This window comes from Leucoraja erinacea, chromosome 22 (genome assembly GCF_028641065.1).
Source record: "Leucoraja erinacea ecotype New England chromosome 22, Leri_hhj_1, whole genome shotgun sequence".
NCBI classification, from domain to species: domain Eukaryota; kingdom Metazoa; phylum Chordata; class Chondrichthyes; order Rajiformes; family Rajidae; genus Leucoraja; species Leucoraja erinaceus.
In genome coordinates this window covers 25,613,042-25,632,390 of record NC_073398.1, presented here as the reverse complement: position 1 = coordinate 25,632,390, position 19,349 = coordinate 25,613,042, and the positions used below count along the sequence as shown (strand labels likewise).

The window sequence follows — 19,349 nt, the reverse complement described above, 5'->3', positions numbered from 1 at the left end:
ACATAATAGAAAGTAAGAGTGAGAGGAGTGAAACACAACTCATGTTGCAGTTCTCTTTATTATTGGCTGAGAAGCTCAGTGAGTACAGTCAGCACAGACAGTGAGAGCGGCTACAAGGAAATCAAAGCACTGGATCCACTGCTGGAAAGGATGAGTGGACCATTCTGGAGTCTTCTAATCGCTGGTTCAATGATAGGAGCAAATATAACCTTCCGTTTCAAGACAAGATCGATCACTCCAAAGTCCCTCATCTAGAAACAGAAAAAAAGTAAAGCATTTACCTGATAGTCCACAAGTAAACTTAAGCAGATGATGGAAAACTGAAATAAATGCTTGAAATAACCTATAGGCCAGTTACCATTTGTGGAGAGGAAACAGGGAAGTCATTGAGAAATGAATTATTCCTGTTCTTCCCATTACAGATGCTGTCTGACCTGCTGAATGCTTCTAGCATTTTCTGCTTATCATTCAGTTCAAATGTTTTATCTTTATGTTTTAGAGATGCAACGTGGAAACAGGCCTCCATCCCGACCATCAGTCATCCATACACTAGATCTCCAAGTTCTAATCACCCCTGTTCAAATCTTTGAACGTCATGTTTTTTGTGATTTAGTTTGAGAAGTGATAAGCTGGAATAGTAAAGTAATGACTAGTTATTAGAGGTCAACGGTTTCCATGCATGCTTAAGTAGCTCGAGTGTTAATAAAGATTAAATTGTGCTAAACCCTGGTTTAGAGTAGATTAGTTGATGATTTATAGAGGTAATAGGGTCAACAGTGTCATGTCACATTACACGGTAGACAAAAGTGCTGGAGAAACTCAGCGGGTGAGGCAGCATTTATGGAGCGAAGGAAATAGGCAACATTTCGGGCCGAAACCCTTCTTCAGACTGACACCTTCCTCTAACTCCAGTGTTACCCCCTTGTACATTCCTCCTGCACAGTTACACTCAGTGTCTGTTCCGCTGACTCCTGCATTACACCCCATATATCGTCCTCTAACTGCTGGTTAGTCAGAGAGCACATAGCCCATGGGGTTGGTTCACTCCCATGGTGTAACAGTAGGTCTCTTGAGGTCACGTCCTGTTCAATACTGAGTCTGAAATGAACTTCCAACAAAATAATGTTTTTAAGAAGGAACTGCAGATGCTGGAAAATCGAAGGTACACAAAAAAGCTTGAGAAACTCAGCGGGTGCAGCAGCATCTATGGAGCGAAGGAAATAGGCGACGTTTCGGGTCGAAGGGTTTCGGCCCGAAACCCTTCTTCAGGTTTTCGGCCCGAAACGTTGCCTATTTCCTTCGCACCATAGATGCTGCTGCACCCGCTGAGTATCTCCAGCTTTTTTGTGTACCTTCCAACAAAATAACATCTCTTTCACTGTTACACTTACCATCATTGTTAATGACCACACAATCTTGGATGCCTCCATTGTCATTAGGTTCGCCCTGAAGCCAATGTCGATAAATATGAGTAGATCCATCAACCCATACGAGAGTCCCTTCCTGTGGGTATAAATCAATGGTCATTCCTGCTGCCACGTCACAGTACAGGGAGGAGCTGTACCTGAGCCGGAGTTAGAGCAGAATACGAGCAGCCGGGACAAGTGGGGCAGTGGATGGGAGTTTAAACTATGCTTTATTTTGATTGGACTTCACGGAACTTTATCTTGTACTAAACCTTATTCCCATTATCCTGTATCTGTACACTGTGTGTGGCTTGATTGTAATCATGGATTGTCTTTCTCCTGATGAGACAGCACACAACAAAAACGTTTCACTGTACTTTGCTACATGTGACAATAAGGAACTAAACCAAATTACACTAAACTAAACAAAGCTAAACTCTGATGAAAGTAACAGAATCCTTGGAACAAAAATATCCCGATTAGAGAAAATGACAGAAAGTCTCAGCTGATTTTTTTTTTTGCCTCACCCAGACACATAGAAGTAAAGCGTGAACAATAATAGAAAACAATTTATATTTGGTTGAGCCAATATCATATTTTTGAAGAAGGCTCATTTTTTATTTAAACAAGTCTGCATCTAGTTATCCATATCCAAGTCAATCATTCCTGAGCTGATGTTTGCCCATCATTTATGGTTCTTGTGGGATCAGTCAATGGCAGTGGAGTGGGGCAGTGGGTAATGCTGCTGCCTCACAGGTCTGGAGACATGAATTCAATACTGACCTCCAGTGTTATCCATGTGAGTTTGCACGTTCTCCGTGACTGCGGTTTTCCAGCGAATTAGAGGAATTGGGTTACAATTAAATCACTGAATGGATGGGATTGATGGGAATGTACTGGGAGCTGGTATGAACTCGATGGGCTGAATGGACTTATTTTTTGTAAAAAATTATGAAACTAATAGGCCATTCTCACGTTATGAGCTGACGCAAGAGGTAACCCGAATGAAGGGGTCGTGGTTGAGCATGATATAACAAGTGAAAGATCAAGAGGTTAACTGAGTTCCCACGGGTAGACGGCAGTTTACCGTTTACTTGTCATTTCAGCGTTGTTTCCAGTTCGTCTCCTGAGTTATTCTTGAGCCAATCCTGATTGAAGTTTTGTTTTAATAAGCAACAGTGTTATGTTTTAATAAGCAACAGTGTTAAAGAAGACCTCTCCATCCTGTGGCTTTGTTTTAAAGATATAATTCAGAGCGGCCGCATCTACTGATGTGACCTACAAAGGGAAAATGCGCACTATCCAGTGCCAGAGCAGTTATACTTATGATTTGTTTGAAACACACAGGTTTGAGATGTTTTAATTGAATTTACTGCCATGTCTGCACACTGCGGGGAGACGGGAGATTAAATCTTTGAATGTGGACGGATGTGCACATCAGATTGTTGTGAGACGGAGCTCAAGGTTTGCCTCCTGAGTTGCTTTGGTGCCCAGGCGTGAGTTGAGATGGCGAGAGGTTGGGGGGTGGGGGGGTGCGTCATTAATCTGTCTGGGGTGACATGGCTCTTGGGTTAGGCGGGGATCATTCTCTGCGGGGTGATCTTAGTGCGGGAGACAAGTGTAGGAGAGATGTACTGACTGTGTGGGCAGAACTTTGGAAGTGATTGCCCACCAGTCTTAAAAGCCACTGTGTCTCCCTGTCCCTGGGATAGCAGGGGGTGATCAAACAGCACAATACCCCCCTCCCCCTCCAACTCCAGAGGAATCCGCCCCCCGATGGGCTGCTATGGCGAAAAGTGGCAGTTCGTCCACTGCCCGAGCTGCGCCCCCTCATCCGCCACCCCAAGAACAAGACGTACCTTGCACACCATCAACTTCTGCGCCTTCGGGGAGCGTGTTCCTCTGGAGTTGGAGCGGGGCTGGGCTGGAGTTGCTGCAGGCTGTGGGTCTCTGGGATCTCCGTGCTTGCAGTGGGCCTGGGGGTCGGTGTCCCATTGGTCCTGGCGTCTCCGGCCACCCCCCTGGACAGGAGCTGAGGCTGGGAACTGTACCACCCTTGCCCCCTCCCTCTGCAACTGCAAACAACCACACTCTCCTGCTCACCTGCAAGGGCGGTACAGTTCCCAGTCTCAGCTCCTGTACAGGGGGGTGGCAGGAGACGTCAGGACCAACAGGAACCCGTTCCCCGATGGGCCCCTACGGCGACAAGTGGCAGTTTGCCCACAGCCCGAGCTGTGCCCCCTCATCCGCAACCTGGGTTCCTCTGTAGTTGGAGCGGGGCTGGGCTGGAGTTGCTGTTGGCTGTTGGTCTCTGGGTTCTCCGTGCTTGCAGTGGGCCTGGTGGGCTTGGTGGGCCTGGGGGTTGATGTCCCATTGGTCCTGACGTCTCCGGTGACTGGCACAGACCTGCTGGCATCGCCGACGTGAAGACAGTGCAAAGCCCCCGCACCGGTGCAATGGGCGGGGAGCTGGAGAGGGGAGGGAAGGGGTCACACACATGGCCGGGAAGCAGAGGGTTGTAGGTGGGGGTGGTGACAGATGGAACCAACAATGAGTGAAGAAAGACAGAAACACCGACATGCAAAGGAAACCTACAACAGTGCATGATCTCTCTCACGTGGCAGGTGACTGTCGCTGGGAAACTGACGGGAGCGACAATCTGCTGCTGCCTGCCCGCTGAGTTAAAGAGTTCCCACAGGTAGACTCACGATACACTAAGGTAAACGCACGGACCACTACGTTCTTAAATCGAGTTAAAACATTTCAATTATTAACCACAAGAGTAAAATTGACTCGTGGAAAATTTCAAACATGTTTGACTTTTTGCAAGAGTGGACAAGTTACACGAGAACCTACCGGCACGAGAATCGTACGTTATTACCACGAGGTTTAACTCGGGTTACCACTTGTGTCAGCTCGTAACGTGAGAATGGCCTTTTATGCCTCGTACAAAGTTTGCCATTGCTATCATTGTTTTGGCCAATAACCTTCAAGGTTTTGAATGGATAATGGTTCAATGGTTCTTTATTGTGACGTATGCACATCACAGTGAAATACTTTTGCACCGACAAATACACGGTCGCCGTATTTTGGCGCTGTTTCCAAAGACAAACTCCAAAGTCCAAAGTACAGTCCACATGCCGGAGGTGCTGGATACGTTCAGGTAGATCCCAGACTGCGGCAGACCCGCGACCCAATGTCCCAGTCCTCACCCGACCACCTTTGAGTCCCAGGGACACTTCCTACAGCCAAACTTGGAGGTGCCCAGTCACTGTCCTCCCAGCCCACTGCTCGTGTTCATAGTCGCCGGTGGCTCCCTCCTCGACTCTCTGATCTTCGGGGTATGCGAGCTTCCCCATGCAGGCAGTGGCCCAGCGTGCCCTTCTTGGCAGTGGTGGACCACATTTGCCTCCGCATGTGGCCCTGTATGATCCAATTGGTCTTCATTCACAGCGGCCACATGATCTTTGTCCTCAGCCCTTTGTTCTCAGTTTTTGGTGTTTGCCAAGTCCGTTCTCAACCGACCACAAGGTCTTTGTTCTCGATGGCTTCAGGGTCTTTGTTCTCAGCGTCCGCTAGGTCTGTTCTTATACGTGGCTCCTCGCAGGAGCATCCCTTCCATGAAGTTCCATCAAGTATTGATTATAATGATCACTAATAATTTACCTGTAAGGATCAGCCAACTGTCATCTGTTCAGCTTCAGTTGGCTGATCCTTTCAATTTCATATCCCCAAATCTCTAAATTCTCATTGGCAGATGCTCTGCGACATCATTCTGCACACCAGCCTTGCCCTGTGTCCTTTCCACAGTTTGGGCACAAAAATAATCAAGTTTCGGTAGAAGGATTAACCGGAACGCGACTACAGAGGGGATCGAGAAGAATGAAGGAAAATGTTGAGGCCGGCACTGGTCAACCATGACCTTATTTAAGGGCGGGGCAGGCTTGAGGGGCTGAGTGGCCTGCTGCTGCTCCTATTTTCTTGTGTTGTGTCAGTGTGTATTTTATATTTATACATTCATACATAACGCTTTATAATTATAATCCTCAATAGTCCCACTGAGTTACTCCTGCATTTTGTGTCTATTTTCAATTTTCTTGGCCCCGCTCTGAGAGTAGAAGTGGGGGCCGACCGGATCCGCAACAGCTGTGAGCCCCAGGCTGAGTTCGACAATCGTTTGCCCGCTTCTGTTGCTGCTGGAGGTGGGACGTTGCGTCGCGCCAGGGTCTTGGGCCTGTTCCACTTTGGCCATCAGTTATGCGACAGGCCGGTGGCGTGCAAAGATTTTGTTTGCTACAAAATTTTGGAGCGCCGCGCAATACCGTGCACAACTCCATACCCTCCGCGCTTCTCAGTGGGACCGGCCTTTACCGGACGAGGTCGCGTAATTTGCATGCCAAGGACAAGTAAGTGGAACAGGGCCTTTACTCTGCGATATCCCGGTGATCCAGGCACGCAAGTTTGAATCCTATCCCAGACACCAGAGAATTTGAATCCAAGTAAATAAACTGCAATCACCCTGGAGTAACAAATTACCATCAGTAATGGGGACTGAAACTAGCGGACTGTTGTAAACACACATCTGGTTCACTGTTGTTCTTCTGGGTAATAAATCTCCAAAGATCCATCAATGTGTTGACTCTTACCTGCCGTCTGAAATGGTCAGAGGATGATCAGGGAAGGACAACAAATTATTATTAACACATTATCATTAACTTTACCCGCAATATGTCGTTTAGTCCAATCCAAATTTGTGGACATGTATTGTTCCGTGCATCAATCATTTTCTTAAGGAATATGTTGTGTTCACCCGAGGACACAGAAGCCAGATGTGCATAATCGTGTTGGTGTTTGCAGAATTCCTTTAAACAAACAAAATATATTTGATATATTTACAAAGCTTTTCAAGTCAAGAATAGAACCTAAAGCGGAATGGATTATATTTGGAATAATAGTAGAAGATATCAATTTAAATTAAGACCAAACCGTTTTTTTTAATTATGGGTTAATAATTGGAAAGAAATTGATACTTACATTTTGGAGAAATACAGCAATACCAACTGTTAAAATATGGATTAGGAATATGATGGACATAGCACGCCTTGAAGAAATGAGACTCCGACTAATAGATAAATATGACCAATTCTTAAGGATTTGGTCTCCTTTCATCGACTTTTTGGAATCATGAGATGCAGCGGTACCGTAAAGATTGCTGATTTCAGTTCATGCCGGGGATAGATCTACATCTCCGAATAAAGATTTGAAAATTTCTCTTTTAAGGGGCCTTCTCTCCTATTTTACTTCGGAGTCACGTGAGGGACTCCATGAAGAGCCCGCTAGTACGCTTGCGTGTCATTATCGCTACACGCATTGCAACGAGTCATTGGGGGAGGAAGGACGTTCCTCCCAAACGGCAGGGTTTTTGGAAACCTGCAACAGTCGGTAAGAGAACTTCGTTTCTTTTTTACTTACCTTTCTTTACAGGAAGGCTGTGGAAAGCTGGCGGGGGAGAGCTGCTATGTAGGAGCAGGCAGCCAGCAACGGCCGGTGGCACGACGGTCTCCCTTGGCGGGAGCGGGTGCGACTTTAGCTCCAGCAGGTGTACGGGTCGCCGACAGCCGGTGGAGCACTCCGGAGCCGTCGGTCTGACGACTCGGGAAACAGCCCAGGGACCTACAGGGTAAGGAGCGCTGTATGGGTCCGTGGGGCTGGGAGACTGGAGGTAGCGGCGAGCGGTCGGTGCCCGTGAGCACGGGGTACGCGTTGGAGCTGCTGGGCCTGCGTCGCGAGCGGTCAGTTCCCCAAGAGGACTTGCACCGCGTTGGAGCACTGCGGGCCCAATTAAGGAAGGAGCGGCACAGTGGGGAGCACTGCACCGCGTTAAGCCACCTTACCTGCGGTTGCGAGCGGCCAGCTCCCCGAGCGGACTGAACCGCGTTGGAGCACCGCAGGCAAACGGTAGACGGGCGGCTCAGTGCCGTGAGCACTACACCGCGCTGTGGAGCACCGCAGGCCAACGGCACTACAAGGAACTCAGTGCCCGTGAGCACTGCGACGCGTAGACACTGCGGGACCTGCACCTGCGAGAACATACCGCGTTTGCAGCGATGCAGGTCCAAAAAAGAGAAGAGCAAATCCTCGAGTGGGTAAGTCCCATAGCAGCACCTTATACAGGGCTGTATCTCACTTCCACTATTATAGGGAAGTGCTGGAGGAAAAGACAGACTTAGGGAGAAGGAAGCAGCACCTTTTCTTAGGGCTATAATCATGCTTCTCTCCCTCCAGTAGACTCTTTTGTCAGAAGAGTGCTGGGGTCAAGTCTAGGGCAAACCCTGGACAGGTAAACAGATGTAAGAGCTATAATAATGAGGTGAAGCTTTTTCTAAGTCACAAAGTACATAGAGTGCATTATTGGTCTTTTCCTGATAGAAATACAGGAATACTTATGTTGTGACTGAAGGATTTAGCAGTCCAAAAAATTTACTGACAAATTCCATTCCCATCTGGGAAGTCACATGGGATGTCTGTCTATGTTTCAGGGGGAACAACAGTACAGCTGTGAGTAAAGCTAACTGGGAAAGATCTACAAACCAGGTTAGAAACCAGCATAGACCATATGTTCTCTCTCTACTGCAGGGGCAAACATTAGCTGACACCATAGCGGTCACTTGCCACTGGGGATTGTAAATCCCTGAATGTACTAAACTAATCAACTTATGAATCTGGTTACATCAAATCGGGATTGACACAGGCCTGTGTAAACCCGAAACCTCCTAGCATTATCTTTATTTGGAGGTGACCGATCTAGAAGGTCAAGGAGTTGGACAATGAAGCCAAATTGGAGCTCATCTAAACGTCCAAACATCATCCTCAAAGGTATCACCACTATATCTGAAGATGTGTACACCCTCAACACACGGCCTCGGGGATCCAGATGAAAACAGTAAAACCAGAAGGAAGCAAGGAGGTTGGTGCGAGAAGACATCGAATAAATAATTTTTTGACACTCGTATCTTAAACAGTATCCGGGGATACACAATAGAATTTTACAACACATAATTTTCTAGTCCAGCTGATATATCGAGAGAGGAATTTGGAGGAGAACACCAAATGGATATTGGGCTATAGTATTTGCTGAGGTTTCTACACGATATGGAACACCAGATGCCGATCTACTCGTATCCAGACATTATCACCAATTACCAAATATGTCATATGGGATACAGACACTGGACATCAGCAATGGAGGGGTTTTAGCTGCATTGTAAGGGAAGAATTATTATCTACGCATTCCCTTCCTAACAAAATAGGATATGGCGCTTGACGCATCAAACCTAGATCAGATCTCGGGTTTTTGGCCAAGATCAAGCATAATATCTGGGGTTTTTATCAGTTTAAATATCTGATATGTCCCTTATCTAGGGACCATATATTAAAAATAAATAAATGAAATAAATAATACGATATATTCGTTAAGAACGGAAACCTTTTTTCTATTGTTAAGTATATTCGTTTTAAGAATGAAAATGGCAAGCATTGATTCAAAGGATGCTTACTATTTTCAGTACCCATAACAGGTGACCACGGACGTTATTTTATCTAATTGGATGGCTCAGCTCTAGCAGTATAGAGCACTACCTAATGTGTTTACATTAGCACCTAGGTTATTTACAAAATATAACAACCAGCCACACAATGGTAATGGCTTCTTTGCATGACATACTAATTGTGCGGGAACTTAGGACGGGCTGAACAAACGGTAACAGCCACTTAACAATTATTGGAAACTAAGATTCATTATCCATCCAATTAAATCGAAATTAAAGCCTTCAAACTAAAGGGATTATTTGGGGTTCACCAATAACTCAGTTCCTCATGTCAGTAACTTTGCCAACAGAGGTTACAACCTTAATAAAGGCATACAGCAAAATCATTGACATGAGGATAAACCATCCATCAGACTGGTAGCAAGAATTTTGGCAACAGGTGGTACTGGGAATATGGGTTTCCAGCCACATAATTCAAACCCTTACATTATAAAGATTTACAGAGGGCCAAAATATGAGCTCTTAAAATTAATGGTGATCATTTCGATAGAATGATGAAGCCATACAGAAGCCATATTGGAACTAAATGGTGGAAAGATAACATTGGGCATTGCTCCAATCCTATCATTGTCAGCAACCAGTCTATGGTCCTACATATGCATTGCTATGCACTAGGATGGTGTGTTACCAATTCCATTTCCAGCTGTGGAGGAAGATGGAATACACAGGAAGCATCATTATTACTAACACTGGGCATAACTACCTGGAAATGTTGGGTGTTTTTCATGGCCTAAAGTCATGTTGCTCTGGAATATGTTAAACAGGTTATTAGATTATAAATTAACAATACTACTGTGGTAGCACATATCAACTGTGGTAGCACATGGGTGAAAGGGAATCTACATCATGTAACAATCTGGCCAACACAATTTGGCAACCTCATCAGTAGGGGTGTTTTTAATAGTACCCCACTGACCTACCCAACCATGATTCTCGGCGGTACTGGGAATGAGATTAGAACCATGCAGCACCATCCTAAACAGACGATGAAGAATGGGGAAAAAACCACCCGTGCCATGAACATATAAATCGCTTAAATCGTAGAGTCTGAAAGCGCCGCTATTACATCTGGGACTGACGGCCAGAGCAATGGACAGGATCACAGCGGGCCACAGACAATCAACCTAAAGACAGTGTCTAAAATACATAAACTAATGGGAGATGTGTTGCAACCATAATACATCATCCAGCCTGTTTGGCAGCTTTGTTAACCTACAGGGGCTTAGTATTAGTGACATCAACTGTGCCAGAAATAGTCCATCTACTTATCTATGGCAAGAGAACGGAACAATAGCTTATGGAGGACAATTTTATGGGAATTCCCCAAAGACCGAGTATTCCCAAATATGGGACATCAGCATCGTCTTAACGTTGTTAAAGAACTGGGCTCCAGCCACAGCGCTGTCATTACAGGTTTTGACATTTTTTCAAAACTATCATGCTGATGGCTTAGGTCACGGCACTAAGGACTCAGTCCCTACCAAATTAAGGCTGGATAACAAGACCAGTTCACCTCGCAACTTACACTTCTATATTCAGGAATTAGGGAACAAAACAGACAGGGCCTTAACATAACATTTTTGGAGCCTACCCTACAGATGATTGACTGTTGTGAGACATCTACAAATATACATGGAACAAACCAAGACCATCAGTGGCACAGAAGAGGAACTTTTCATCAACTACAGACAGCCTCATTAAAGAATAACAGGCCAGGCCAGCTAAATGGCTAACATAGTATTGACCAAAGTTGGTGTAAACACTAACTGGGTTAAAATCTCACTCCACCAGGCTGCAGCAATGTCGGCAGCATTTAAATTGGAGGTTTCCTATGGATAAAATCCTCAGGACTGCAGGATGGCCATCGGAAAGAACATTCTAAAGATTATAACAAACCAGTAATGGAAACTGGAATTTTTTCAGAAACATTGTTAAGTTTCTATACCATAATTTACCCCAAAAAACAGGGGCTATCAATTATTATTAACTTTATGGATATTTATATATATCATATTGATGTTTAATATGTTATCACTATTCTCCCCAAAACCAAGGCAGACGTGATGATGGACTCGTTCCACGGCTTGAATCACAGAGCTTTGAAATCTTCATGGAGTCCCTCACGTGACTCCGAAGTAAAATAGTAAGATTAAACGAGAACTTACCAGTTCGAAGTTTGATCTGTATTTTATGACGAGTAACGTTGAGGGAATACATGCCCTCCGCTCCCACCCTTGATCATAAACACGACTGGTATCTTTTCTCTAATCTTACTATGCTTAAGTCATTACAGGTATCTGTGATTCACTCCGCTGCTTTGAAGAATGACACGCAAGTGTACTAGCGGGCTCTTCATGTATTCCCTCATAAAATACAGATTAAACTTCGAACTGGTAAGTTCTCGTTTAATCTTACTATTTCTACTTTCCACTTTTTCTTTTTTTTATATACACACTTCACGTTTTTCTATTCTCTACCATCTATTTTTCCTCTTTTTCCCCTTTCTGTTGTTTTCTTTTTCTTGTCTTGCTTACTTCCTTCTCAAAACATAAAACTAGAGGTTGTACACAGAATGGATTACGGGGTGACATAGTTGGCACCTAAAATTAGGTTCCACTGTACTGTTTTGTACTGTATTAACTTCTAATAAAATAAACAAAAAAACAAAAAAACAAAAAAAAAATAGTTTATCTGTTTCCGTAAATTAGTGTAAATTCAGTGAATTTATCATCTGATAAGCAAGCAAAAAAATCATCCAAATAGATAATGCAAAGTGATGTCAGAAATTGGGGAACTGTATTCCCTGGATACCCACTGGTCCGAGAAATAGAAACCATATCCCACGGCTGCAGTGAAGCGCACCCTGGAACACAGGGACTCATCGCAGGCAATTCAACGAGAGGCTGTGCTGTGTTCATGGGATTGAACCAGCAGAGATCAGTGTTCCCCAGGCCTCCCGAAGTAATCACTGGTTTTAGGGACGTACCTCAGCATTGGTCCATGTTCTTTTGTCACAAAAGAAACGCGAACAGGATTTTAAGGGAGGATAATAAACCCAGTCATTTTCGCAGTCTTGTTTGCCTATGTTGCGCTTTTCAATGTGATGCTGAGTCTCCTCCAGTCCCAACAAATTGCTCGTCCCTGTCAGTTAAAGATAATTTGGATTTAAGCCAATTCACCAACCCAAATGCCTTCCTGAGCGAGCCCTGTTTGTCTGCGTTTGGCCCATATCCTTTCAACCTTTATTATCCATGTACCTGTCCAAGTGCCTTTCTTCTTCTTGCGTATGGCGTGCACAGCCTAAAGTTGTAGGACAACTTGTTCTATTTGATCTTATTTGATTGTGCACGCCAGGTTGATTGGAATCGTCGAAACAGGGTGGATCACGTGAAGGTTGCAATCTTCCACCCCTCCAAGTGCCTTTGAAACATTGTAATTGTACCTCCCTGTGCCACACATTTATTCAACCTTTCCTTGCATCGTTCAAGCCTTTGCTGTTGTTCATCTACTTGTCTTCTTAAGTCACCTTTCTGGTTCTTTATCAAGAAGTATGATCTATATTGTCTGCAATACAACACTGGCTTTCCTATATTGTTTAAGCCTTTTGTATCATTTAAGCCTTTTCTGTTGTTTATCTATTTGTCCACTTAACTCTTTCCGATACCAACTCCTATGGAGTTCTGACTGCACTTTTACAGTAGCTCTCTTTTGCTTAACCCCCTGCCTAACCATCATACTCTTGTAAGCAGTCTGAATGGTAATAGTTGCATCCCTCATTGACTGATATTGCACAAACTGGGAATGCCCTATTTTGCAAGCTATGTACCATCTCTGGATCGAAATGACTGCTTGACGCACAGCTTTGTAGCGTGCCCTTAATCGGTAACCACGGTATGCTGCTTGCAGAGTGACTACAGCCGCCTTTTGCATCAAGAAATGGTTTCTTGTAATGCACATTCTTATGATTGACTTAATACGTCGTGCTGCCTTGATTTTCTCTACCAATACTCTGACTCTGATCCCGCGATATAAGGCCTGAATACAAATCACTGCTTTTCTCAAACTATCCTACTGTCTCACTTGGACATCTCTTATCTGGCATGCTCGGTATCATTGCTGTACCGCAATGGCAGACCAGCATAGTTTCTTAAAATACTGACGCTGTTTATGCATCTGATAATAAGTCTGTATGACCTTGGCAGATTTATGCATGCACCGCAGTTGCTTCGAATAAGCATTCCTCGGTAGGCTGCCTGAAGCAGTACAACACTGCTGCGTACCTTCATGTAAGTTTTGTGATCACTTACCATTTGAAGGTGTGCCCTATAATGGGTTTGCACTATTATAGCTGCTAATCTCATTGCCTTGTATTGACGGTATACTCTATGCATTCTAAATGCTGCTTGTATTGCCGTTGCAGCCTTCTGTTTGTTCCGGATCTCTCTCCGTACCTTCATACCCCTAAATGCAGCTTGAATTACTAGAGTTGCCCTTTGAATGGCAATTTTCCTTTGCTTTTGACTCCTTTTCCTTTGCCTTTTACCTTTGGCCTTTTCCCTCTGCACTTGACTTGTGTCCCTTTGCACTTCACCTTGGTCCCTTTGCACTTGACCTTTGTCATTCTGCACTTGACCTTTGCATTTCATTGTCTCTGTACTGTACACTGACAATGACAATTAAAATTGAATCTGAATCTGAATCTGAACCTTTGTCATTCTGCACTTGACCTCTGTCCACTGAGGGACTCCCTGCCCTCTAGTTCAGGCTCCTTGCCTCTGGATGCCCTTGGAGGTTTTGGCGAGAAATGAGCCATTAATACCTCCTTACAATCCTCATACGTTTTCTCTGTGGGCTTTGCTGGCAGCAGTAACGTACGTAAGGTATGATAACCCTCTCTTCCTAAGGCTAATATGAACCATGCTCTCTTCTTCTCTTCTGCAGAGATATCATTAGAAATGAACGATGGGATAGACTGGGGAATAGGAAAGTAGGGGATATGTATGAAGTGGGCAAACTGTTATCATTTCAACAATTAAAATTAAAATTTAAATTGAAGGATAATCAATATTTTAAATATATACAGGTATGTGACTTTATGAAGAAATATACACATAGATTTCAAACTATATTTTTAGATCCTTTAGAAGAAGCAATGAATATTAAGGCTGATTCACAAAAATTTATATCATACTTTTATAATAATATATTAAATAGAGAATCACCCTCAACAGAAGCATTAAGGGAAGATTGGGAACATGAGCTAATGATACAGATCTCGAAGGATAGATGGGAAAACTATTTGATGAATACACATAACTGTTCTATTAATGCAAGACATAATTTAATTGAATTCAAATTATTACATAGACTATATTATTCAAAAACGAGGTTGAATAAATTTTATCCAAACGTCTCTCCCAGATGCGATAAATGTTTGTTTCAAAACACTAATATAACACATTCATTTGTAGGATGTACAAAGTTGAATAAATTTTGGAGTGATATATTTACAAAGCTTTTCAAGTCAAGAATAGAACCCAAAACGGAATGGATTATATTTGGAATAATAGGAGAAGATACCAATTTAAATAAAGATCAAAATGTTTTTTTTAATTATGGGTTAATAATTGGAAAGAAATTGATACTTAAATTTTGGAAAAATACAACCATACCAACTGTTAAAATGTGGATTAGGAATATGATGGACATAGCACGCCTTGAAGAAATGAGACTCCGACTAATAGATAAATATGACCAATTCTTAAGCAGTTGGTCTCCTTTCATCGACTTTTTGGAATCATGTGATGCAGCGGTACCGTAAAGATTGCTGATTTCAGTTCATGACGCGGATAGATCTACATCTCCGAATACAGATTTGAAAAATTCTCTTTTAAGGGGCCTTCTCTTCTATTTCTACTTTCCACTTTCTCTCTTCCTTTTTTATTTTTTATATACACACTTCACGTTTTTCTACTCTCTACCATCTATTTTTCCACTTTTTCCTCTTTCTATTGTTTTCTTTTTCTTGTCTTGCTTACTTCCTTCTCATAACATAAAACTAGAGGTTGTACATAGAATGGATTACGGTATTACATAGTTGGCACCTAAAATTAGGTTCCACTGTACTGTTTTGTGCTGTATTAACTTCTGATAAAATAAACAAAAACAAAAAAAACAAAAAAAAAAAGAAATGAACGAAGCCTCCAAGACTTCAGTCCATTTCTCAAAATTGCACCCAGATTCTAACTGGGGCCACTTTCCTACAATTGAAGTAGCCATGCTATCTGTTGCTATCCAGGTACACTGCGTTCTGTTCTCTCACACAGTGTTCTCTGCACTGGACTTATTTCCTTTACATTCTAAGAGAGTATCCAGCTCACTGACTATTACTTAATCTTATAATAATAGATTCATACTAATAACCAACACTTCAGGTTAATGCCAACTAGAATATTTTAAACCATATTCCTGCTATGCACACAGATTTACTTAAATTATTGATAACAGTGACCCATACATTAAATCCAAACAGTCAAACTTTAACTGTGACAATGCATTACATTCATAGAGGACTTTTATTATGAAGGCTTTCACTGCTCCAGCTTGCGGCCTGTGGACTCTGGTGCATCCTCGGTGACTTGTACACCACTGGCCACTCCGGACCTCCGATGCTGCTGCTGGCTCAGCCGTTGCTGTTGCCTTTGCTGGCTCTCGCTGACTCCACCACTGCTCTGCCGACTTGCCTGCCCGCTGTCTCCACAGCCCTCCCGGCTACTACTGGACCTGCTGCACGGCTCGTCGCTGGCTGAAGGCGAGTCGCTGCTCTTTTGCTGCTGGTCCCCGCTGCTCCAAGCGTCGGGACTGTGCCTCCCTTGTGGTAGGCTTTCTCCCCTGTCAGCCGTCTCCCGCGACCACGCTTTCTCCTCTTCACTCCCCCGACTGGGCTGACACTGCTCCTGACCTGGCTGCAGTGCTTGAATGCTGTGTCCCGCTTCTCTCACGTGGACTCACTCTTCGCTCAGGGCCGGACTTCCCTACATGTCCGGGCATTCCCCGCTCTCGGCCGTCCCCTGCAACTGGGCTGCAGTGCTTGAGTGCTGTGTCCTGCTTCTCTCGCGTGGACCCACTCTTCTGCTCACGGTCGGGCTGACTCTGATCCAGACCGGGCCTTCTTTGCTTCCTCCCCCCCACCGGGCTGACTGTTCTCGGTTGGGCTGAAGACTCAGCCTCTGTCGGTGGCTCTCTGGACCTGTCCGTGGCCTACACGGTACGAGGCCCTCACCCGACGTCTGTGGCTGGTCCTGGGGCTGGCAGTTGGCTTCACAGCACGAGCCCTCACGCGACGCTTGAATTCAAACGACGGCAGTTTAACTGCCCTGCTTGTTTTCCTTTGCTCTTCACTGAGCCATTGCTTCCCGTTCCTACTTTCTTTTTTCTTTTTTTCTTTTCTTTTCTTTTCTTAGGTTTAGGTTTCTTAGAAATCTTTTTAGATTCTTAGAAATCTTTAGATTTCGTGCTTTTCCACTTTTTTTTCAAATACACTTCTTTTTTAACTTTCTTTTTGATTCTTCCTCCTGGCCTTGCTCTTATCTTCGTTCTTTTATCCTCGTCGCCAATTGTTGTGTATTCGGGATGCTTAGCACACTTGAATAAAGGTTCCGACACGGGAGTAATCTTACAAATTTCTTTACTACAGGACGCCACCTTGAGTCTCGCCGCACATGCTTACTTACACAACATATGACAAGACACTAATTGCATATACTAATTACATATGCTAATTACCACATACCTAACAGACATCATCAATGGAAAGGCTGCAAGAGTTTCCCACTGAAAATCTGTTAATTCTTTAAAATAAACAATTAAAACTTTAAAAACTTTGGAAATATAGGTTGGAATGCGACGGGAAGACGTTTATCCCGTCGAGAGAAAACATGTAAGTAGAATGTGTGAAAATGGGAAGGCTGTGGCCTTGTATTTGGAAGAAGATACAAATTAAATAGATTAAAAGAAAGCCAACACAACCTTGCAAACACACAGATATTTCAAATGTTAAGAGCTAAGTTAAGAGTTTTAGTATAATATAGATAAACTGCAGAAGAAAGTGTGGTCCAATCATGGCCATCATTGAAACAAAAAGATCAGAAGAAAAGATTTGTATTTTTTCCAAAAGAGCAGAAAGGTACGAATTGTGAACAATTCAAAATTCTCTTAAGCAACCTGAACAAATAAAAACAAATTTAATTACAAATAAACAAATGTTTTGATTGGGAAAATGTAAGTAGAATTTGAGAGTGGGAAAAAAAGAAAAAGTTATCAAGTAAAGTACATCAAGCAAAACTAAAAAGTTGATTCAATCTATGTGCATCCAGTGCAGATTGAGACAGGAGAAATTATACTGTGAAATAAGCAAATGACAGTGATATTTAAAAAATAAAACTTTTTTGATATCTCTCCGGAAGAAACCCCCCAGAAAAACTCAAATAAGCAGAGGCCAACAGATGTAGCAAGAACGAGGAGGTGAAAGAAATGAGAATCAGCTCAACACAACTATTGGAGATAGAGATCCATTTAAGATGCTAAAATACAAAAGAACATGTGGTCCAGCCAAAGCCATTGTTTAAACAAAAAGATCAGAAGAAAACTGGGGAATTGTGAACAATTCCAAATTTTCTTCAGCAACCTGAAAAATAACAACAAATTTCACCAAAAATAAACCAAGGTTTTCAGAACGAAAAGAAAAGTAGAATTTGAGATGAATAACGTGGAAAAATCAAAATCCGAAGAAATATTTCTACAGCAAGTGAAAAAAAAGATTAATACTTGGGTGCAGGAATACGCATTTCGGCCCTTCGAGCAAGCACCGACATTCAATATGATCATGGCTGGTCATCTACAATCAGTACCCCATTCCTGCCTTCTCCCCATATCTGATACCGTCCGCCCTAAGAGCCCTATCTAACCCTGGTTAACTCAGATGATCAATATCTATTTACATCCCTTGCAGATTGACATAAGAGAAACTGACGTTTAATAATACCGATACACTGAAGTGTGCCGCAAGAATAAGACCCAACCGTTTACAAACAACATCAGTATGAAGTGACTGAGAGAAGTGCATCAACACTGCTGCTAACGCAAAGCTGTTTGCATTTATTGTCAGAGAGTTTGTGTGGATGAACAAAGACATCTTACTGCAGGTATATTGGGTCCAGTGGCGACTGTACCTGGAATATCGGTCAAAGATTTGGACTACTGACCTCCAGAAGAATATCAGTGCTGTAGAGGGAGTGAAATGAAGATTCACCTGATTGATTCCAGGGACATGTATTGCCATTTGAGGAGTCATTAAACAGACTATAGTTATACAGTTATGTCATCAGAATTCCAGCAACTGCAATGCTTTTGCACTTCAAAGTGTGTCAGTCTAATGACTGAATTACTCATAATTCCAATCTTTTTCTGTCTCTTTCACTCCCCACCCCCAGGACTCACACCCTTATGGCATTGCCAGCACTCTGGCCATCCTCCCTCAAGCGTCCATCCTCACCCTCACAGTGGGCAAGTAAACTGCACCCATTGCATTGGACCAGTGCCTGCAGAACCTTTTCCACTGCATCCCCTGGGTTCCTGACAGAGAGTCACATATCCCTCTTCCTGCAACTCTGTCTTCCTGTGAAGCGTCACCGTGGAGAAATCTTTGTCTCCTGGTGTAGAGATGAGTCTCAAACTCACCTTCCAACTCAGCAGCTCCGAGATGAGTATCCCAGAGAAGAGACATTTACTACCACATCCCGACCAGTTCCAAAGTCCACAAATTCCCATGTCCCACAGTCCCAACACAGTGCCTGTGCATTCATTCCTCACACCAATATATTTCTAAAGCTCCTGGAATCAATGGACCTTACCTGCCAAATCACTGGCAAGCAGTGCGGTCAGCACCAAAGCCCACACCAGCATCATGTTTCCTTCCTCGAACCTGAAACACAAAAAAACAATTCATCATTAGTCTCAAGTTTCACAGTGAAGATGGGCATATCCTGCTGCCGTTCCCACCTCTCTCTCTCCCAGCTCTCTGTGTCGATGAGGTTTCCAATGCTGTTGCATCCGTATATACGTGTAGTTCTGGCATCTTGGAGGCTTTTGGAACCATTGGAATCAAACTCAATTGGTTGCAGCAATCTACGTAAAACTCCTGCTGACCAATCACTGACTGACAGATTAGAACAAGATGAACAGGAAGTCACAGAAATGTCTTGTGAGCTCCAAGTGTGACTGTAGAATGTGGCACTGTATCTGAACACTGAGGGATGGAAACTGTAGATAGTATTTC

The 19,349-nt window shown here is 43.5% G+C and overlaps 1 protein-coding gene and 1 pseudogene across 2 annotated transcripts; one reads left to right on the top strand and one right to left on the bottom strand.

The window, feature by feature from the left end:
- Positions 1-39: 39 nt before the first annotated feature.
- LOC129707847 (lectin-like) lies at positions 40-19,342 on the bottom strand. Of its 2 annotated transcripts, XM_055653245.1 has the most exons (5): positions 18,925-19,342; positions 12,000-12,154; positions 6,128-6,268; positions 1,392-1,503; positions 40-251 (listed from the first exon to the last, which is right to left on the bottom strand). In XM_055653245.1, the coding sequence occupies exons 1-5, from the start codon at positions 18,977-18,979 to the stop codon at positions 187-189; spliced, it is 528 nt and encodes a 175-aa protein (XP_055509220.1). In that variant the 5' UTR covers positions 18,980-19,342; the 3' UTR covers positions 40-186. The 2 variants fall into 2 exon arrangements, with proteins under 2 accessions (XP_055509220.1, XP_055509219.1); XM_055653244.1 differs by lacking the exons at positions 12,000-12,154; positions 18,925-19,342 and adding an exon at positions 7,301-9,390.
- Positions 8,745-8,863, top strand: LOC129708066 (U2 spliceosomal RNA; annotated as a pseudogene).
- Positions 19,343-19,349: the final 7 nt, after the last annotated feature.